Source organism: Lynx canadensis, chromosome F2 (assembly GCF_007474595.2).
Source record: "Lynx canadensis isolate LIC74 chromosome F2, mLynCan4.pri.v2, whole genome shotgun sequence".
NCBI lineage: Eukaryota > Metazoa > Chordata > Mammalia > Carnivora > Felidae > Lynx > Lynx canadensis.
Genome location: NC_044320.2, coordinates 22,344,994 through 22,369,418, shown reverse-complemented (window position 1 = coordinate 22,369,418; position 24,425 = coordinate 22,344,994). Strand labels below are relative to the sequence as shown.

At 35.7% G+C, this 24,425-nt stretch overlaps 1 protein-coding gene across 1 annotated transcript in view; it reads right to left on the bottom strand.

The window, feature by feature from the left end:
- Window positions 1-24,425, bottom strand: part of EIF3H (eukaryotic translation initiation factor 3 subunit H) — a 98,838-nt gene that overhangs the window by 55,430 nt on the left and 18,983 nt on the right. The window contains exon 2 of the mRNA XM_030303927.1: window positions 20,657-20,813. Coding sequence (XP_030159787.1) covers window positions 20,657-20,813 — 157 coding nt within the window. The remainder of the gene's footprint in view (window positions 1-20,656; window positions 20,814-24,425) is intronic.

Here is a 24,425-nt window from a genome sequence, read left to right as displayed (position 1 = left end):
GAGTTATAGGTCCCCCATTCTTAAGTCATCCAACTGTATCATTTTATGGATTACAAAAATCATGATTTGATGACACCGATTTACATTTCCACCCACTTCACAGTTCTATTTCCCAACTTTTGTCATCAGTAACACTGGATATTTGATGCCTCTAAATTCCACAAACTTTTTCCTTATTTTTCACAAAAACTGCTAATTTAAATGAACACACAGGTGCTGATTATTCATTCTCTTTTAAAGGTAAGGACCTTGGGGCGCCTGGGTGGCTCAGTCGGTTGGGCGTCTGACTTCAGCCAGGTCACGATCTCGCGGTCCGTGAGTTCGAGCCCCGCGTCGGGCTCTGGGCTGATGGCTCAGAGCCTGGAGCCTGTTTCCGATTCTGTGTCTCCCTCTCTCTCTGCCCCTCCCCCGTTCATGCTCTGTCTCTCTCTGTCCCAAAAATAAATAAAAACGTTGAAAAAATAAATAAATAAATAAAGGTAAGGACCTTGAGTCAATTGCAAATGACATGTAGATTTTTTTTCTAATGGCAATAATGAAGTAGAAGAATTTTTTTTTTTTAATTTTAGAAAAAGAGTGCACACACGTGCCAAGCAGGGAAGAGGATCTTAAACAGGCTCCATATGCTCAGCGTGGAGTCCGAGGTGGGGCTCCATCCCAGAACCCTGGAATCTTGACCTGAGCCCAAATCAAGAGTCCTCACTTAATGCTCATCCAACTGAGCCACGAAGGCTCAGATTTTAACAATCTTAAACAGCCATTGATAATCTGGCCCTGGAGCAAGAACTGCTTAACTTCCTAGAGAAAAGAGAACACTCATCCTGGTGGGGTAGTGGCAACAGCAGCTATAACAAAAGATTAAAGCCAACTGTCAATCTCCTAACGCTTTCAAGTTACTCTTAAAGAATCCTCTTCATTCTTTACCATTTAGCAAAAACGCCAATGGTCAAATGCAAGCATGGCTTACTGTTCTGGTTTCTAGTGGATCGACCAACATTCTTTTTGAAACCAGAAGGAAAAAAAAACACACAAAGATTTAGACAGTTTGAAAGGAACCTAGAAAGGCATCCATAAGTAAAACTATCCAATATGGAAGTTAACTTCCATCCAATATGGAAGTTAAATTTAGCATGTTTAGGGTTCAGAGTCCATTTTGAATGCAAAAGCTAGGTTAAACATAACATTGGTACTTCTAAACACCTTTTTTGAGAAATGGGAAGGGATTTTTCTATCACTGCTAATTTACTTAGAATTATATGCTTTCCCAAGTTAAGTCCACCCTTCTAAACATAGGGTATGGTGAAAACATTCAACTGGTACCTTTAATCATAAAATAAGACTTCTGGTCTAAATTTATTTTGTTAAATTGCTTTACTCTAATCAGTATTCCTTCAAAGCTAAGAAGAAAAAATACCTTTTTCTAAATACGTTAAAATTAGGGAAGAATACATTCCCTAATCACAAACAAAATTAAAATAAAGGAAATGAGAACGAATTTTTTTATCACATCATTCAAATACTGTTAAACTGCTCCGCTCACTACTTACATGATCAAGCTTAACTACTTCAGCTTTGTAAGCAATTCACAAACTCCCTGTGTCAGTTCTAGCCATCCAACAAAGATTTTACTATTTACCACATGCCACTGTTCTACCTTCAAGGGAAACAATACATTGATGAGCAGCCAGATCGGTAAAAATAATAGTAACTGAAAAGATAATTAAGATATAGTGTGACAGTCCTCATAATATTTGTTAATTACTGGGGTGCTTTTCACATACTCCAGAAATTCTCTGATACTCCTCCGATTGGGGGGTGGAACTCCCCTCCTCTTGAGTATGGACTGGACTTAGGATTCATTCTAGGGGAAACACTATTGTCAGTGGAGAAACCTGACAGTCACCACCTAAACCAAATAACCAAGGTTAATCTCATCAGTACTAAGACATGTGGAGTTAATGTACCCCCTATTATGATAAGATGAAAAAGGAACTTCACATGTATTCTTCCTCAAAATTCAAAATCTTAATCTGATCATGAGAAAACATCAGACAAACTCAAAATGACAGACAACAGACAGAACAGCTAAGAGTACTTTTCAAAAATGTCAAAGTCAGGAAAAACAAGGAAAAGATACAGATTGGAGGAGACTAAAGAGACAGGACAACTATAGCACATAGTATCCTGGGTCGAATCCTAGAACAGAAAACACGAGGAGGAAAACTGAAGAAATCTAAATAAAATCTGTATCAATTTTTAGTTTTGATAAATACACCATGGTTATATAAGATGTTAATATTAAGGGAAACTGATGAAGGGTATACAAGAACCCTTTGCAACTGAAATCATTTCCAAGTAAGAGGCTTAAATACACGAAAGTCTAGTAAGTTTTACAGGGAATAAACATATGACCTATGAGAATATGCAGCCAGGTTCTGTCTCAGGGATATGTATGGGATCTGAGGAAAATGTCTAAACTGAGTCCTGAAATACAAGAAGTTAATCAGCTAGGGTGGTAAAGACAATGGACAAAACAGGATAATGGATTATCCGGCAACAAGATAGATATTTGGTTTGGGTGAGAAAGGAGTGGTTTAGTACAGCTGGCTTAACGGGGGGAGGGTGAAAGGTAGTGCCAGGAAATAAGGTCAGAGAGAGAAGCAGAAGTCACCTATCTTCAAGCACGAGCTTCATCCCACTGTTCAAACTAGTGCTGAGGACTCTTCCTCTTCTGAAATCTTTCCCTATACCAGCCACCATGTATTGCCTGGGAACAACCGCACAGTACTTACTTCATAAAGCAGCCACAGGGATTAAATGAAGGAATGCCAAGTGCCCGACACAATGCTTAGCACATGACAAGTGCTCAATAAATGTGAGGAATTACAATGTGGCTGACATGTACAATAACGGTAACGATGACGACGATGACAACATTCAAAGATTACCGCCTCCCCACCACCACCTTTCAAGCCTGTTGCTTTCCCGGTTAAAAAGAGGGAAAAGAAAGTTCCTTACTGTTATGTTCTTACTGATAGCTAATAAAAAATTTCTGCTTTACTAACAAATAAAATTTGGATGTACAGTTGCTGTCTTATTCCATACATTGAAGAGTAAGGTTAATCAACAAATATGAAGAGAGACCAAATAAAAGTTTAAGAACCGCATAAAAGGAAACCAAAGGATGTCCCTAAAACTTCAATATATCCTTTCCTATTTTTTTAACTTTTAAGAATTTAAAAAGTTGAAATGTTTTAAATATCCAAGAAAGAAACATGAAGCTATTTAAGGCTATTTTTAAGCAAACTATTTCAAGCATTTTTTTCTTCATCTCTTACTTTCTCATATTGTATGCCATGTGTACCTCTCACATTGGTAGTGTACTCTAGGACAGCGTCTAGGTATATTTACCCCAAATGCAAACCGGAGAGTTTGCATTTGTTTGTATAAAAGGCAGCGTACAGTGGAAACAAACTATGCCAATAACACTCTGTAGCATGAGAAATGGGAACTGTTAATTGCTGCTATCAACTATTCCTGATATGGAAGTGCTGATAAGATACAAGGAATGTTCTCCAACATCTAATTCAGATTCAGAGAAAGATCCTAACCCACCTGTACGAAGTTAGATACCCAACAGTATGTCCAAGATGGTATAGTATACAAGCAAAATTTTCATCTGATCCCTGTGAAAAATTACATAGTAAGGCACATAACATATAACATTCACCCATGTTGTTTAAATATTAAACTATTAGCAATACACTATAAGGAGGAAAATTATTCAAGCTATTTCTTCCAAGAGAGAAACTCTGATTTTTCAACCAAAACATTTGTGTTTTGATTATTCCTTAAGTTATACAGATTTCCAAGACAGTATAATTCAAAAAAGATGTCAAATACCACCTTACCACGAGATCAAAGTTAGCATCACCAGTGGTGTCGGGTGGGTATCCTTCTCCCCTCTAACAGAATGTAATGAGAAGGGCACTTAATCGCTGTGGGGTTTTCCCTCAAAACCTGTAACTCTAGTCTAGCCATAAAAACATACGCAACAAACTCAAACTGAGGGACGTTCTACAGAACACTTGCAGGGTATGCCTCAAAGCTACCCAGATCATGAAAAACAAAGAAAGATTGAGAAATGGTCACAGACCAGAGGGTACTAACAGGACATGACTAAAGGGAAAAAACTGGTGAAATCTGGATAAAATCTGGAGTTTAGTTAACAGTAATGTATCTTACGTATCTTGGTTTCTTAATTAGATTAATGTGCCACAGTAATGTAAGATGATAACCTTAGGGAAGCCTGGTTGAGGGCTACAGAGGAGCTCTTTGCACTATCTTTGAAACTTTCTAGTATATCGAAAACTATTCCAAAATGCAAATTTTAATAAAACATAAAGACTGCAGACTAACTTTGTATTTTATGTTTGTGAAGGTTATCTAGTAGCCATGGATAAACTTTCTTGGAATAAACACTATCACTAATGAATCCAGTCACAAAGCTATGTTTCCACAAATATTTCAAACGCAGTACTGAAAGTCTTGATTAGGTCACAGAATTACAAAGAATATGACAATCATCAATTCAACTAGATTACTGCATATACTTAAGAATCTTCAATTCAATAGCCTCTTGCTGCTTAATTAATAAAACCCAAACTCCTAAAAGGCTCTCAATGACATAGCCCCTTGCTTCTCATTTAGCAGGATTTATTCAGGCACACTAGCTTTTGGAGAGTTGCTGGACAATGCTAAGCTCACTCCCACCTCAGGTGTGGCCTTTGCACTTGGCTTTCCTCTACTCCAGGCTCTTCACCCGGCTAGCTCCTTCTTATCCTTCACCTCAACTGAATATACTTTATCCTTCAGTTGAATTTACCTCCATATCAGAGACTCTTTGCAGAGGCCCGTTTAAGGTGGCACACCACCCATTAAAGCATCTGTTTATTCCTTCCATGGTACTTAGCACAACTTGTAATTATTTGTAATTAGACTGTCTAATATCTTTCTCCTCCACTTGTTCATTTTTTTTATTCCTCAATATCTGGCAAAGCTCCTGAGATAGCTAGCACCCAGTAAATATCTGTTAAATGAATGAACCCAACAAGTTACAAAGCTATCATTAAGTCAGAGCGCAACTGTCTAAGGAATCCCATCCCATGAATGAACTGTTCTGTTTAAAGAGTGAAGTAGATTTACTTTATTTCTATTTTTAGTTGATCTTAGTAGATCTTAGTTGTCCATTGGATCTTTATAATAAAAAAGATCAATCCTCTCAATGTCACCAGCTAGACTCCTAGACCTGACCTTTACTGCCCACCTGCTTTAACAAAGTGACCTTTGTCCCAGATTTTTCCTTAAGCTTTCCTTTCCAGCTAATTTCTTAATTCAGACAAATGGAAACCAAACCCACACCTCAAGTGATAGCGACCGCCCTAAAACGACCTCCCACCAGTTGGCCCAGACCACCCGGACCAGTTTGAGGGTAAAACCCTAATTCACACCTGCAGAGATGGACCACGAAGTGACTTCTAGAATGACAGACAACTACCTTTACCTCATCTAATACTAAAATCTCTGCCTGAGGAGGAGCATAAGCCTTTCCTACATAACACACAATATACGTATAGGCACGTTTCCTTATGGCGCAGGCGCAGCCTCATGCCCATCTCTACATATGATGGCAAGGATTCTCTATCTAAATATTCATCCTAATCCTAAATAAAACGAACCCATTCACCCTTGCTCAGGGAGTCATGACTTTGAAAGTTATTCCCCGTGATCTCCTTATTTGACGCAAATAAAGTTTCCTTTGTGCGACAACTCCACCTGGTGTAGTTTTTACCTGTGACTCACTAAAGAGCAAACTCATGTTGGTTAAGGTTACATTAAGACAGAACTAAAATTATCATTTCACATTTATCTCACACTGACTATACTCCAAACAATGTATGTACTTTCAAAATGGACCAAACAACTCTCTCAATTGAAAAATCTTATTTAATATTTTAGTAATGTTAAATATAGCAATAATAATTATAATAAGAGCAGAAATCCCCCTGCTGGCTAACAATGGCTTACATTTACTATACCCATCTGCTCTGTCAAACGTACCATTATCACAGAACTAGTGCTTTTTACAAACTATGCAAGAAGGAAAGGGATGACGATAAGAAATTTAGTTCTAGAATATGTCAGATATTAAAGTTATTTGGTACCTGAAGTCAAATCCTCAAAATGTGTATATACCCTTGATCTCAATCATTTGCCATTTCTTCCATCTCTTTAGTATTCACTTTTCCATTCTTACTGCTACTGCCCATATTTCATTCAAACCCTCATTATCCATCTGTTTTTCCTGCCTCAAGCCATAAAATATTGATTTTATACTATCATACCTCTGCTGGGGAACCTAGAATGAGTAACAGCTGCTTCATGTCTATGCTTCTTTTTCAGGCATTCAGTCTTTCATAATCTGACCCTATCTATTATTTCATACTATTGCCCTGAAATAAGTTTTTGCTCTAATTGACAGACCTTCTCATTTTTCTAAGCCTGTTATCACATGCCTGTTCCTGCCTCTCTGCTTCTTATATGAGTTCACCTTTCCCAAATCAATGAGTCACATATCCTTAAAACTTACAAGTACCTCCCTTATTTTCCAAAAATAAGAATGTTACAAACTCCTGGTAAGCAACTCTTCCTACGTTCACATCTTTTTCCTATTTTTAATACTTTGCTCCTTTGTCTTATCAAGGAAAAGAAAAAGGCTGTTAATTGCCACTTCCATATACTCCTTTCACTGCCAAAGGCAAATCAGATATATTAAAAGAAGACCACTATATTCTTAAGTGCCCTTAGCCAGGCTTAAAAGTTACACTGGGACATGGAAACTTCAAGCCAAATTACAACAGTTTTAAGAGTATTCAAAAAGCAAACAGTGAAAATTAATGAATACACGTATAAAGCATTTTAAATGTAAATTTCCAAAATGGTACTTAATAATTATTATTCTATATGAAGCTAAGAACAACAATATCTTAAATTACTGTATCATCCCTGTCCTTTCCCTTTACTAGTCAAAATGAGTATTTATTTTCCCAAGCCAAAATATTTGCTTAAATACAAAAGAAAGATACCACTAAATACCTATGAAAGACTATTTCTATGGTAAAGAAAATTAGTAGATGGAAAGTCTGTTGATTGTGATGACGAAAAATTTCTTTCATCTGTATCAGACTATAAAGTTTAAAATTTCAAGTTCAAAGACAAAACAAGATAATTTATCAAACAAATTAAATTCTGTGATTATTATATAATTCATTCATTTGGGTGAAGTAGTTAAAATCTTTCCATAAATTCTCAAAGATGTTCATCAAAACCACTTACTATCATCTAAGGAAAACCGATAGCAGTACCACATTCTCAAAGCATGAAACATGTATTTTAAATGCACATATTTATACCAAACAATAATTAATTGAATTATGCCAAATGTCCTTATAATACTCCACTACCATATATGATAAACAAAAGTGTAATTATGATCCAAGCAAAAAGCTAAAGAAAAGCAAGGTCAGATGAACCTGATATTCAACTGCTATACTTTTAAGCTTTTAATCTTATGTTTAACAGGTTTTCTCATTCTATAGCTTGCTTAGCTGTTGAACTTGCACTTCCCTACAATTTTGGCTTGAGTAGTCTTTCTTTAAAAAAAAAAAAAAAAATCTCTTCACAGTGAAAGAAATTATGGTCTAAATAACAAAGATGACAAGAAACCTTAGCAATTTAAATAGACAAGCCTTGAAATAATATTGTGATCAAAGTATCAAGCAGCCTAATAAAACCCAGGTGGCTCAGGCTTATCATATATGGTACTCATTACCACAATTGCACTATTTAATCTACTTCCTGGTGTCAACAAAAACTTTCTGTTATTAATCCCCCCCAGTTATGGATCTGCTTAAGTTACTGCAGTTTTCTGATAAGACAACTCTTTGTCCAAAAAAATTTAAAAAGAGACAGCAGTCTCATTTTAAATGTTTTAGAACTGGAACCATGGTTGGTTCCACAGAACCACAGAAACCACGGTGGCTTTGTATTATTAGTCATCTATATAAGTATATGTTAATTCCTAAGTAGGTACCAGATGACTCATAACTAACTATAAGAGCTCACATGTTTACATCAAAAAGGTAACCATACAGACATAAAAAGAACTGTTTACAAGTTATAAACCTCAGATTCAAATAAGAGATTTATCCACTTACATAGGCACACAGGTTAGATCTACCAGTCAGTTCCTCTCACCCATACAAAACCTCTCCATCATTCACATGGTTCTCTGTTGCTTATAACTTGTAAGATTTTGAAGCTGTTTTCTTATCTATAGGTCTTACTTTTTTCAAAAGTACTTAAATGTTTCTCAGGAAACATGTCTTATAGCATAATTTGTTTCTAAAAAAATTCCATTTAGGTACAGTAAACATTCTAGGATTATTACATCTACCTCAACAGTGGTACCAAACACCAAAGCAGCAAAAAGATTACATCCAAAGATAAAGAATAAGAAAAGGGTAGCATGAGCACAGTTACAGTCCCTGGATTTCCTAGTTGCTCTCAACCACAGGTGCACACCAGGACATCCAAAAGGTGAACTGTGAGAGCTGCACGTGGTGCACAACTCCAGTTTACAGACAGCTAGTTGCACTGGTTACAAAGGAAAACCACTAACTGCTCAGTGTTTCATGAGTGGCACCCAGCGTTCACACAGATTCCTTACAACTAACTGATCCATTTCCTTTCCATGTTCTCTTGTCTTTCATTCCGCTTGTGCAGATGGCAGTTACAGCAGATTGGAAACATCGCACAATATACCACTTAACAATGCTGTGTACTCAGTAAAGAAGGAAATTCACATGACAGTCTTTATCACTCCTGTCTGTTTAAGTCATCTGCAAAGAAGCAATGTATTCTAGAAAGTTTTCCTGTGTCAGTCAACACTGATTTCCTAAGTCAAATTAAACTATCTATTCAACCTATTGTTTGTAACTGCATTCAGTGGCATTTCATAAGAACACATTTGCGTCCCTTAATCTACCCAGATTAATCTATACTTACTTTCTTCATTCCATGTAGCAAAATATTAGAAGTTGTACTTTCACTATTTAAATGGGTTTCCAGTGTCCGAGCTGAGTGGATATATCAAACCACCATTAACTTTCTGTTGACCTGAAGATTAGAATTGCCCTTTATTTTTATTTAATACTGAGTATACGAACACAAACTTGGGAAACTCTGATGTTCAGTGTTAAATTCAACATTCATTTGATTCCAGTAGTATTAACATTAACTGATAACACCAAGAAGTAAACTTTTAAGTAAATACATCATGCTTACAAGTCACAACTGCAGGCACCTATATTATTCATTCATAGTAATTTTGACAAAATACTCAGATTACTGACAACACTCCCAAATTGCAGCGGGTTACACATTTCATTTTGGGGTTTCTAGTTCTGAATTTGCCACTAATTTTAGAGTTGGGTCTGAGTCTCAGTTTCTCATCTGTTAAAAGAATTACAAAAGTTCCTGTTGTGATCCACTCTGCAAATGGGAAAACTGAGGCTAGAGAGACCCATGACTTCAATTAGTAGTAAGCCAGAACTTTACCAAAACTTTAGCCAGAACTCAGTCTAAATGTCCTTCTTTTTATCCCCTTTTATCCCCAAACAAAGAAAAAAAGTTTGCAAGATCTGTCTATAAATGATTTTAGGAATTCTCTCAACTAAGACTATAATGGTATTTATGTGTGCACACATCATTTCCACATATGTGAAACTGGCTACATAATTTTTTACCAGGCTCCTAACAGGACAAACAGACAATTCGAAAGAAATTCAAGCCTGGATTCTGACAAAACAACATAGTCTCACTGTTATGTCAAATATCTCCTAAAGGAGCACAGAAACAACCCAGATACGGCTTACAGCGATCTTAATATTTCACATTATGTCCACACCATCCCATTCCTCCTGTGATCATCACAGAAAATGGTTAATTCTCTTCATAAAGCCTTTCACTCTCTTCTAGTACTAAATTTTTTTAGTGTTTTGTCTTAACTTACTATATTTTCAGCACAGGAGTGGTGATGGGAGTGATAGGAGAAGAAGAAATTTTAAAACTAAGGAGAAGTAACTCACATTACCAAAGGAGTCTCGGTAACAGACTTTTAAAACCACATACATTTATTTATAGATTAAAATTATTGACAGAAAAACTTTCATCTAAAATCTTGGGAGTCACTACTGAGATTTAAAATATATATATATTTCCACTATGAAAGTAAAAAATACATGATGACTTATACATTTTTAGGAACAAAATTACTGTAACAAAGCAACAGAATCTCTGAGTTGCAAACTTGGAGATGTACAGATTTGCAGATACATACTTGTAAACCCAAGTCATTCTCCAACTACACAAAAATATCTTCTGGATACTTTCACCTGAATAGTAACATAATCTAGACTTTATACTAATAATCCAATTCCCTAAAATAACGTGCTAACAAATCTTCCCATGCTTCAAGTCAAACATACTGCTTAGAATAGTTAAATTCTTTAAACAATGATCACTTCAGAAAACATCCTTAGCAGAAGTACACAACAGCCAGCGGACCTGCCTGGCACATAGTTCCCAACACAATACTGATTTGATGAATGAATAACAAAGGGATAAAGACATATAAAGGAGAAGGTAAAGTGAGAGCAGAGGAGCCTGGAAGCCCCAGGGGCTTGCGGACGCGGCTGCTGCTGCCTGCTGGGTTCTCCTCGGCAGGCTGCTGCAAGCCCAAAGAGCCCCACCTACGCCTCTGTGCTGCCGGACTCCCACAGCCACTGCTGCTAGTGGAGGGGTCCTGCCATCAAAAACTTCCTCTTTGAGGTCAGCACTGTCCAATTCTACAAAACAGGCATTTGACAGATATATTTCTGCAAAGACCACGGGAATAATTTTGTGATCTTCTCACCAATCAAGCAGGGAAGAAAGGTTGTCTATACGGTATAATAAAATGTCTGTAGGTTCCACATTAGAGAAAACAAAGGGTGAATGTGTCTGGGAGTGAGGGTAGTGGGGAAATGTAGGGTTGCATTATAAACTTATACTATTATGGTTACTTACGCCAAAATAAAGATTACCTTTGTTTTCAAATATATCAGAAAGCATCTAAAATGCACTCAGTGAAAATTACTACTTTAAAAAAAAAAGCAGCAGCAAATAACCCTCAAGGTGGGAATAGATAAAGGTAGGAAAACACCACTCTGAAAGTGGTAATAATGTAAGTCATGAAGAGTAAAAGTTTCAAGGTGTATGAAAATTATGAAAATTTCACCTACACAGATAAACGTAAAACAGAGCACGGCATGATGACGATACCACTCTTCTGATATAAAGGGCAGTTTGGAAAACTCAGCATTAGCACCAAAACATCAAATCTAATTATAATTAATCTATCATTCTATAAAACTTGCAAATCAGGCATAATATATTTAATTGGGGCCAGAAGCTAGTTAGCACTTCTGGGCAAGATAGGAAGCAAGCCTGAACTGTGTTGCTTAGGATAATTTTTGGAAAAATAGAAAGAGCAAGGATCTTTGGTTACACACTGTAACTGTAGATTTTTGACATTTTAATTAGTGCCCAAACAGTTCATTTTTAATGGTTACTACCTTAAAGTTCAGTAATAAATTCAAATATCTATACCTAAAGTTGCTGGGTTCAAAAGTAAGACAATTCTTATTTAATTAAAATGTAAACCACTGGGAATAGTAATTTAAGGATTACACTTTTAGACTTGGGAAACTTAGGAATTTTAAATACTATTTAAGTACTGTATCCACCTGTAATTTTCAAATCTTAAAGTATTACTTTAAGTCTGCACAAAATTTGAACACGTTTTACTTGGCTCCTTTCCAAACCATAGCACTTACACTTTAGGGACCAAGGGAGGGTATAGTGTAAAGCACTTTAATTTCTTTAAGCAGAAAAATCTTTTACCTTGACCACATTTTCAATAGTATATATCCTTCCATACGTAAGAGTTCCTCAACTCATTTAAAAGGGAAAAAAACCTAAATTTCGAAACATTAAACAAATGAACAAAATTTCGTCAAACTTTTAAAATGAAGCTAGACTTTATCCTCTTATATTTAATATCTTGAAATATCCAAACGAAAAGAACAAAAAGGGCATAAAAACACTGGAATTGAGGCTTCATATCTGGATTGTATGGCTCATATTCTAATCACTTTAGTAAACCAAAGACTAAACCTATAAAGTAAGATTCTCAAGTTAGTTTCAAATCACAAACCATAGGCTTTCTGAGCAATCAAAATAATTTAAGCAAGCAATAACCTAAAGTTCATTGCCCTGAAGATTCAGTGATAAGCCATTAAATGTGAATGGTTTAACATTTTCAAAATACTACCATGAATAACAACAAAGAGATGAGTACCCAGGAGAATTATATCATAATTCAGTGTATAGATTCTCTCTAGTTACCTACCTATACCTAGTTTCATTTAAAATGAAACATACATGAAATGTTTTTATTAAATATTTAAAATTCATTAAATAGCATATTTAAACATTTATTATTTTAAACAGAGCTAAGTGCAGCATGGGTCCCAGATTTCTATAAACATGGCACGAAATTATCATCAGGCATCCTTTATGTATCAGAAGAGTCTAGATGTCAAAAACAGCTTCTATACCTGGATATAGAATCAGCAACAAAATTTGAAAAATATTGTCAAGCAACATAACTGTCACTGAACAATAAAGATGCCAAGCTGAATACCTACTAAATAATTTGTTCTTTATTTCTAGAGATGCTTGTGTTATTTATGAGGGCCCAGAAATGTCAATAATTAGAACAAATTCACAAGACATTAACTTCCTTAAAAATTACTTAAAATACAAGCAACACCCATCTACAAAATCAAACTTCACCTCTCCTGTTAAGTCATCCCCCAAAAGGAATTAGTAGCTCATATCTGAGTGTTCCCATCACTTTTTGTCGTTCCTCACTCTAGACTCATCAATTCTGTTTCACAATTCTTTACATATTTCTCTCCCACTTAAAATCTTTCAAAGCAGTAACCAGGATTTCCTATCTTTGGACCTTTTCCACCAACCATTCAATGTAATTTGCTCAATAAATGCTGAAATGAATTACTAAGAACTAATTTTTTTCCTGAGATATTTGAAACATTTTATACCTCTTAATGATTTGAGGTCACAAAGTAAACATGCTCCTACTTCTCCAATAAGTTTCAAAACACCCTCCAAAACTGTCTGTATATATTTCCCAGATCTGCACCAAGGAAAGCTCCTTAGGAAAAATGCAGTAAAAGAAATAGGGTTTCTTAAAAAATGAATCTGTCGAACAGATCACAATGATCACTGATTATTCACACAGACAGAAGATAATACAAAATAATAAATATCAGTCTTGTCACACAATGTCCCCATCTTATTTAAAAAAGAAAAAAAAAAAAGATGAAAGTTTTTTTCTACCCTGACTCAACTCTTCCCTGAACTCAAAAGCAATACAAAGCCAAAACAGTAATTATGGAGGACGTTTCAAGCAGTTTTGCCCTGGGTATGGGCTACAGGCAAACTAAGAAGAAAGAGAAGGAAGGTGAGAGTTCAGGAAGCAAGTGATTAAACAGAGATTTTCTCCAATGCAAACTATGGTTTAGTTATGTGGAAAGTGTTGCAAATAATGTAGTTAGACAAAACCTACTCTCTCTGAACCCAGTGGTACAAAAATATTACCTATGCAGTGAAAAATTATTCCCAATGCATTTTACTGTAATTACATTTTTGCCAATTCCTATTTAGCCTTTGAAAAGTCTGTTTAATACTCTACACCATCGCTTTTCTTTTGGAGGCTAATGATAACAAAATAATTATGTGTAACAGTCTAAAGCAATATTTCTTGCTCTAACACCAAACATGAGTAATAAAAAATAATTTTCAAGTACCTGAAAATGAACAAAAAAGCCATAAGCTATCTGTGTGTATATAATATCACGTCAACGTGTGGAATTACTTCAGAAATTATGCAGGCTGCACATGTTCATACTATCTGAGTAAATTAGGCATCATTTCATTCCCCTAACTGCATTTTAGTAGTACAACACAGTCTTCATGCTTCGCTTTTGAAAGAAACTTATTTGAAGTCCAAGGATCATCCTTTGGACTTAAAGAGAGCAAAATAAAAAATCTGTCCACTCCAAATATGAAAATTATGGATTTGGCTCTGAAGCAGAAAAAAAGTAAGCTTCTTATATCACCTGCAATATTAAACTGATTTAGTCGGCTGAAAAACAAGACAGTGAGTTATTGGATCTGTGTTTAATTCAGTGCACTTTATAACATATTTAAGGAATTCGGTTGTATAAAACAGTATCTGAATCTTATCAGATGAAAATATTTTTCCCTTTTAGCAAGCCTCGGGTTGCTTGTCTAAGAAAACAAATTAGTCTCCAGTTCTCCTAAGCTTGATAATAGTGCCCCCTAATGGGAATTTTAATATGAGCCTTTCCACTCAATTTTTAAAAAGCTTATGTTCTCTGGTGAGAGTGAGTTACCTCACTTTTAACTAGAAAGTTAATCCTGTAATATAAAAGTATATCAAGATTTAAGCCACTTAAAGGAAAAGTTATCACATGTGAAAAAAAGAAGGTGAATTCATGGAAAGAAACAAAAAAGAAAAACTTCATGCCACAAGTTTTCTTGGTTTTGAATCATGCTACTTTAACATAATCCAAGGTGGCATTAATCTCATAATCTCATAAAGAAATTATCCTTCAGCTATGTTTCTAGTACTCAATAAGTGAGCAATTAATATGTGCTAAAAGATAGTACACAGTCAGGAAAAAACTAGTTCAGAACTAAAGTCACTCAGCGTCACACAGATCTCTACAGAGCTGAGGTTCCCACCCAAGTTTTCTGGCCTCATACCATTCATTACCTTTCCATAATACCGGCATACCCTGCTTTTGGAAGTTCACAGTTCCAGACAGTACACCACTTCACTTTTACAAAAGACTGAATGAAAGAAATCCAAAGAGAATTTCCACTTTTACAAAAAATGGCGAAAAGTGAAAACAACTTTCAGTATTTGTTTCGCAGTGAACTGTTAGAGGCAGCATACAAGGCAAGCAGTGAGAGTGGCCCCGCCAATCCTCCCCAAGCACCAAGTCGCCATGGCTTAGAACTGTGTGAGCATCTGTGCTTCATCTTCATTTATTCTGTGTATCCATTAGCAAGGATACAGATCAGAAAAGCCTTTTCTGATACAGGTATCAGAAAAGCCTAAGAGAAGTTATTTTTGGGGTCTGGGAATGCTCAAAATTTTTTCCATATAAATTAATGGTAACTGCTTCTTCGTTTTGTGACAAAGGTTTCACAGAAACACTCCACTTTCGTGGAAACCTGTACCTGATTCACAAGTCTACAACCGTGAACTGAATGTCTTTCTTCCCAGTATCTATACACAGTTCCCCTAAACACCAAGAGCTCGGTATGGCGGGGGGAGTACTCTGCGTTAAAATAAAGGAAACACTACATTTTCTGATACTTTCCAGATGCACAAACAAATACCTAATAATATCAACGTTTGTTTGTTTAATTTTTTTAACGTTTATTTATTTTTTGAGAGACAGAGCATGAGCTGGGAAGGGGACAGAGAGAGGTGGGGAGTCACAGATTCCAAAGCAGGCTCCAGGCTCCGAGCTGTCAGCACAGAGCCCGACACGGGGCTTGAACCCATGAACCATGAGATCATGACCTGAGCTGAAGTCAGCCACCTAACCAACTGAGCCACCCAGGCACCCCATCAACGTTTTTATTACAGTGCTCATAATACATTCTAGACTTAAGAGTCAATGTTAAGAGCAGTATCTAGAAGGAATAAGCAACAAAAAAAAGTCATCTATTTATGATGGAAAGAGAGTACTATTTACTACCTTATTCTTTAACCTTATGACAGAAAAAAATAACAAAAAAAGTATGTGTGTATATGTATGTGTGTATATATGTATACATATACATATGTATGAATATATGCGACTATATATTCATATATGATGCACATGTGTGTGTATATGTACATATATACACACAATATGAATGAATATATATTTGTATGTGTGTGTGTGTGTGTATGAAGGAAGTGGTCAGACTTTCTTAAGGGGCCAAACAGTTTAAAAAAAAATTCAGGTTTGGTGCCCATATGGTCTCTGTCACAACTACGCCACTGTAGCAGGAACACAGCCACAGAAGAAAATACATAAATGAATGGGCATGGCAGTGTTCCAATAAAACTTTACATGCAAAAGCAGGCCCACAGATTGTAGCTTGCCAGCCCCTAATTTAAAACATTTCACATTAGACCACAGATTAAAACTCTCCACTTTACATAAGGCACCAAATAAAAACACAGAAACAAACACCTAAGCAACTCAAAATATGTAACCATTAAAATTATGAAATATTTTGTGAGTACTTTACTTCCAAAGGGTGAAGGGCAGAAGAAAAGATCTTTCCCTAGATATTAGTTTTAGTAGGCAAAAAATAACAACAACAGAAGCAAAACAATGGATGTTTAGAAAGATTTAAAGATTTAAAATAATCAATACTCAGGACAATTCTATTCCAAGACACATCCATATAATGAAAAAACTTAGCTTGTATCTAGGTATGATAAAAATCTAATGGTGACTACATACTAATGCGTATTCAGATAATTAAATGAATTATGTGAGAGAACCTAAAATTCAAGACTGCCTATACAAGGCTAGGCAGAAATATAAAGTATTATCTTAAGACTTTTCATACATATAAGAAAAATGGCAAATCCTACCAGCTTCTAAAGATAAATCAAGAAAAACAAATTTAATTGTTTTATCCAAAAAGCAGATTTCAGACATAAAGTAATGATGCTCCCCACTCTACACCCTTTTAATCACTGGCTTCCACTTCACTAAGTGTCCAAAAGCAACAACATATAGCAGGAAAATCATGAAACTTGGAACCAGACAGCCAATGATTTCAATCCCTATTCTATAAATTCCCAGTTAAATGATTTTGGACAAGTTCTTTGTCTTACTGAGCATCAGTTTCCTAATTTAGAAAATGAGACTGATAAAACCTTCAAATGTGCAGAGTAACAACTAATTACAAGCAATGTACATACAGTACACAGCACACAATTCCCAACAAATTTTTTATTATTTGACGCTAAATTGAAATTTCTTATCTCCAGGTTGTTAACATAACTTTTAATGAGCTTCTTAAAGCACATATTAATGAAATAGCATATTGGTCAATTACCTGAAAGCCCATAAGAGAAGTCAGCATCCAATGATCAAGATCTAAAATTAATAACATATTTTGCTTTGTTCATCTACCATAATTGCACTGATTATTCCTTGCACATAAAACTGAGAATTTTATAAGACAAAATAAATTACCTGAGAAAACTATGTGACAATATAAACTCTGCAGGAATGGATTCTATTCCCAATTGTGCCACTAACACAGTAACTCGAGTATGTCACTTCAAGTGAACCTCTCAGACTCCTCACTTGCAAACCAAAAAAAACTATGTTAACAATCCTTTTGTCTTCTCCCCCGGTCTTCCAGCTCTAAAAGAGTTATTACTGTAGGAGAGCCTGGGTGACTCAGTTAGTTAAACATCCAACTCTTGATCTTAATTCAGGCCATGATCTCATGGTTCATGGGTTCAAGCCCCAAATCGGGCTCCATAATGACAACTCAGAGTCTGCTTGGGATTCTCTCCCTCCTCTCTCTCTGCCCCTCCCTGGAGTTTGCATGCACGTGCATTCTCTCTCTCTCTCTCTAAATAAATAAACATAATTAAAAATAAAAAGTTATGACTGCAATGTAATTAAGCACCCTCCAGATATGCTGGTAAAGAGAGGAACTGAGATATCTACTACTGCAGAGAATCTCCAACCGTAATCCAGTATTTTATAGTAGTTCAGATGAAACACGGAAAGCTCAGTCAGCTTTAAAAAAAAAAAAAAAAAAAAAAAAAAAAAGACACATACTGCACAAATACTCAAGTGCCTAGAATAAAATAGCCTTGGTTGGTTTCTAAAGGTATTACTTTAATGAAAAAAAGGATTTTTGTCGACCAAATTGCAATATCAAGGTACTAACCTTAGCAAGGTTATATTTGGTGTCTATTAATATCTTCAAGGTACCATGAGTATATGAAATGTTACATAACATTTTATCCAAGTAAAAAGTCATCAGTTTAAAGTTACATAGAAAAAAATGACAAAAAGGAAATTTTTTAAAAATTTCACAACAGCATCAAAATGAATAAAAACAATTGGGAATAACTTGTACACTGATAACTATAAAACAGTTGGAAGAAAGTTAAGACAATACAAATAAATGGAAAGGCATTTATTCATAGCTAGGAAGATTTAATATTGTTAAAATGTACTACTCAAACTGACCTACAGATTCAATGTAATCCCTACCAAAATCCCAATGGTATTTTTATGGAAATAGGAAAAAAAAATACTAAAATTCATATGAAATTTCAAAGGACCTTACATAGCCAAAATCTTGAGAAAGAAAAACAAAGCTGGATGCCTCACACATCTTGATTTCAAAACATATTACAAAGCAACAGTAATCAAAGCAGAATGGTACTAGCATAAAATTCCTAGAAGAAAATATAAGGAAGGAGCTTCCTAACATTGGTCTTGACAATAATCTCTTGGATGTTATACCAAAAGTGCCAGCAACAAAAGCAAAAACAGACAATATGGATTACATCAAACTAAAAAGCTTCAGCAAAGGAAACAAATCAATGGAGTGAAAAAGTAAAAAGTAACCTATGATATGGAAGAAAATGTCTGCAAATCATACATATGATAAGGGGTTAATATCCAGAATATACAAAGAACTTCTTCAACTGAACAACAATCCTTAAAAATGGACAACATACCTTAATAGACATTTCTTCAAAGAATACATACAGACAATAAGCATATAAAAGATACTCAACATCGCTATAAAGGAAATGAAAATCAAAACCACAATATCACCTCACATCTGTTAGTACAGTTGCTATCACTATCAAAAAAATAAATAACCAGAAAATAACAAATGTTGGTGAGAATGTGAAGACGTTGCAACCCCTGCAAACTATTGGTGGAGAATGTAAACTGGTGTCACCACTTAAAAGGCAGTATGGAAGTTCCTCAAAAAATTAAATATAGAATTAATATATGATCCACCAAATCCCACTTCTGGGAATATATCCAAGAGAACTGAAAACAAGACCCTGAAGAGATAGCTGAGCATTATTCAAAAAAGTCAAGACGCAGAAACAATCTATTTATCAACAGTTGAATGGATAAGGAAAAAGTGGTATTACATACAATAGAATATTACTCAGCCTTAAAAAATGATATCCTGTCATATGCTATAACATGCACGAACCTGGAGAACATTAAGTTATGTGAGATAAATCAGTCTCAAAAAAGCCAAAAGCCAAATACTGCCAATTTCACTTATATGAGATATAAAGAAGTCAAACTCTCAGAAACAGAAAGCAGAAGGATGGTTGCCAGAGGCTGGCAAAGGGGTAAAGAGCAATTGGTCAACAAATATAGAGTTTTAGTTTTTCCAAGATGAAAAAGTTCTACAGATCTGTTCCATGACACCTGCGCATAGTTAACACTCTATATACTCAAAATGGTAAATTTTACTACTTGTTCTTACCATAATAAAAAAAAGTTATGTAGAAAATGATCCCTGAGTGTTGAGACAAGTGAGAAATTACTTTCAACTAGATTTTTTTTTTAATCTTTCAGGTTATTGACCTTGGCCTTTGGTGTAAGTTTTATCTACTACTGGCTTTTGCTAACAAAGCTATTATACCTGTAGCACCAAAAAAAACCCAAAAAACTCCTGAAATGCTTAAGGAGTATCTTCTTTCTGAAATAGATAGCTAAGTTCATCTTCTCAAACATTAAATCAAAATACTACAGAAGAAAATGGATACTGGACACATAATGATGATCCTTGCCCTTCACGATGTAAGTTATTTGCAAGCTGATTTCATAATGGGAAAGTTTAACAACAACACAGTTTCTACCCAAATTACTAAAATCGGAATCTCAAATTACAAATAAGGCCGAACTAATGAATCTTTTGATATAAATCCTCATTTCAAAGAATTTGCATAATCTGTTAATGTTTATTTATTTTTGAGTGAGAAAAAGCATGAGTGGGGGACGGGCAGAGGGAGAGGGAGACACAGAATCCGAAGCAGGCTCCAGGCTCCGAGCTGTCAGCACAGAGACCAATTCGGGGCTCGAACCATGAGATCATGACCTGAGCAGAAGTTGAATGCTTAACCGACTGAGCCACCCAGGTGCCCCAAATTTGCCTAATTTTTTCAAGAAACTCTGAAATCAAGTGAACTAGACTGGCCTGATAGACTCCCAGTAAGAGATAATGAAAGGTTATGATGAGAAATGTGTTAAAAATCATTTGTGTGCACTGCAAAGATTTTTGAAATGAGTACCCTTACCTTCATCAAAGTCAGCATCATCTTCTGTGTGTTGAGGAAAAGGAAAGCAGTTGGTAATTTCAAGACGATCTTCTACAACCAAGCCCAAAAGCACTCCCTGAACCACTTCAGTTCCTTGTCCTTCTTCTTGATAATGTTTGATTATTTTTAATACCACCTATAAGAAAATACAGAAGTGAGCTGAAAAATCATCCTTACAGGAGCACCTGGGTGGCTTAGTCGGTTAAGCATCCGACTTCGGCTCAGGTCATGATCTCACAGTCCGTGAGTTCTAACCCCGCATCGGGCTCGGTGCTGCTAGCTCAGAGCCTGGAGCCTGCTTCAGACTCTGTGTCTCCCTCTCTCTGCCCCTCCCCTGTCCATGCTCTGTCTCTCTCTGTCTCAAAAATTAAAAAACATTAAAAAACTTTTTTCAAAAATCATCCTTACAGTTTTTATTTCCTTTATTTCAAGGTAAAAAAAAATGAACCATACAAGTAGGTTTGCAAAAAACACAGAATTATATAATAGAACCAATTTTCTTACAAATCAATTCTTACTCTGACACAAATAATAAGCTCACATAATCTAAACATACATACACCTGAAACTCCTGGAGTCTGAAGACATGTCCAAAATGTCCACTTTTGACTTCAGGTCATGGCTCCGAAAGGTCTGGAATCCAGGAGCAGCTTTAAACAGTATCACCTCAATTCAAGGTCATTATAGAGGAAGTGATCCTATTAACTTTTGTTAACAGGAGGATAATTTCCTGATACAGATGATAAAACCATCAATAACATAGAGATAAAGTCCTCAATTACCTGAAAACCTGAAAGCAGGCCATTCCCTTGACAATTTCTTAAATTCTCAAGATGGTTCCTGAACAAAACATCTCATTAAGTCAAGGGAAGCAACAATGGGAACATGTATCCAAGAAGGATCTGTTTGGTAACAGAAAAATCAAAGAGAACCCAGACTCCAACACTACCTAATTTTCCTCAACCAGAAGGATATACCAAATAACCTCTAATAGAATACTGGCTCTTGCATTACTCTCTCCTTTAACATTTCCATAAAGATAAAGAGGTAACAATGCAAGGTTAGACAGGCAATTAATTTAAAGGTTCACAGTATCAGTAATCATTAATAATAACTCCTAGAAAGTAATTCCCACAATTATGTTAGGAGAAAGGACTATAATCACTTTACAAATAAGAATACAAAAATAGAAATAGCTAAAGGTCACACATCCAGGAAGTGGAAGAGCCAAGATTTAAACCAAGTCAAACTCCAAAGCTGTGTATTTTAACTTTAATCACAAGGAGACTTATGTTCATAGCAATAATTCAGTAATTAAAACAATGGATTAGTCATAGACTTTGTGATGAACAGACCCCATAAAGGTACTATATCAACAAGATCCAGACCTCTTAAGGATCGCAAGCAGGAGCGAGAAGAGGTTTTTTTTATTATTATTTTTTTTTTTTTACATTTATTCATTTTTGAGAGATAGAGACAGAGCACAAGTGGAGGAGGGGCACACAGAGAGGGAGACACAGAATCCGAAGCAGGCTCCAGGCTCTGAGCTGTCAGCACAGAGCCCAACGTGGGGCTCGAACTCACAAACCGTGAGATCATGACCTGAGCCGAAGTCAGATGCTCAACCGAATGAGACACCCAGGCGCCCTAGGAGGGAAAAGAATTTAATGTGGAAGAACCTCAACTGATTAAGACCTTCAAGAGTATGAAATGAAGAAAGTGCACAATTTTACACATTCCTTTAGAAAAGACCTCTCTACTTAAAAGGCACAAAATGAGCTTTGAGAGTCGTGCAGGTATGGGTAGGAGTTCCAGCTCCAACACTTACTGGCTGTCACGTTGCAAAAGCTATTTATTCTTCCTAAGTCTTTGATTTCTAATTTGCAACATGGAGCTGTCCAAAGCAATACTGACACCATTAAGAATGAGATAATGTATAGTAAATACTTCACACAGGGTCTGACATGTAATAAATGATCAATATTATTGATTTTTGTCAAAAAAAAAAAAAAAAAAAGCAGAACTATGGGGCTCCTGGGTGGCTCAGCTGGTTAAGCATCTGACTTCGGCTCAGGTCATGATCTCATGGTTCCTAGGTTCGAGCCCCAGCTATACTGACAGCTCAGAGCCTGAAGCTGATTCTATGTGTGTGTGTCTCTCTCTGCCCCTCCCCTGCTCATGTGCACGCTCTCTCTCTCTCAAAAATAAACATTAAAAATCAAAAAAAAAAAGGAGAACTATTTAACTCCTATTCAACTACCTCTTGGCTACAATTATTGTCACACTTAAAAAAGAAACACAGATGACCAAGAAGGGATAAAGAGAACTAATAAAAAGTTATAAACACACCTACCAACTTGTCTAGGTTGCCTAGGTTGTAGATACTTAATCCTATTAATGAGATCGCTGAATCACTGTTGAAATCAAAGTAAATGAGAGATGCTAGAAGACTGCAAAGCTTAATGTAGATGTTTGGACAAACTCCAGAGCTGATTCCTAAACAGCTGGTGCTCGTGTGTGCAAAAAGGAGTGTTGCTGACAAGTACCCAGCAGTTTCACAAAGAAGCCAAGCCAAAACAACCTTATTTCCTTTTACAAATAAAACTGGCATGTGAAAAAATTATTATTATAATTGAAAATGAGTTATCACAGTTCAAAAATAACTTATACTGTAACACTGACTTAACGCTAATAATAATGAACTATAAAGGGATGGGGGATAGGAGGGCAATGTAACCAAACAGCACAGCAGCTTGATATGCCTGGCCAAAGAGTCAATGCAACTTCATACAGCATCAACAGAAGTACAGTGCTCCAACTAAGAGAAACTATCATCTCTTTTCAGCATCACTGACCTATTCTATTCACTTCTCTATATGATCAGAGAGAAAATTTACAGTAATAGTTTCCAACTGAGAGAAAGGAGAAGCACATGGTTTAACTACCTGCTAAAGATGATCAACATAAGTAAGTGTACACAGGAAGGGGTATTGTAAGAGAGAAAGCTTAAAACCCTGTGATGAGAACTACTTCAATAAATTCAAATCTCTCTCCACAGCAGGGACAATCACAAAGAGCACTTTCTAAACAGTGAGGCACTAGAGGATGTGTCTTACTTTGGAAGGCAAAATAAGGGCCACAGATGACAGTATCAGGAAACAAGACTTAAATTTTAAGGGTGAACTCTCTCTAACATTTAAGGTTATCCAAAATGAAAAGACTTAAGGAAAGGCTTGGTGATCACTAAAGTAATTTCCAACTCTAGTATCTGTCATCTTGCCATTGTAATATAATCTCATAAAAGAGAGCATTCAAAAATTAAAAAAAAAACATTTTTATCAAAACTAAGCTAACTCATTTTTCACTTTGACATTTTATGCTCTTATTTCCTATATAACATGCTAAAATCTCAATTCTTTAGTTCAAAAAATAATGTAATGGACTTGCAATTCAAACTTGAGAGGAGATGTCAAAAGGAAATTCCTGATCAGAAGTAACAAATTTACATACAAGCTTTTGATATTCTACAGAAATAACAAGAATTTACTGTTTAAATAAAAATGTTGCATAGATTTTTGGTATTTACAACACAAAAATCCATGTTCTGCTCATGGTCTCCCCTCTTAAATATTCTCATAAAAATGAAGAGACGTTTTATTCACCCATCTTCAACATCCAAACAGGTACTGGCACATAAAAGATAACTCAAAAAGATCTGCTGAAGGACTGAATGCTGAACATTTATCAA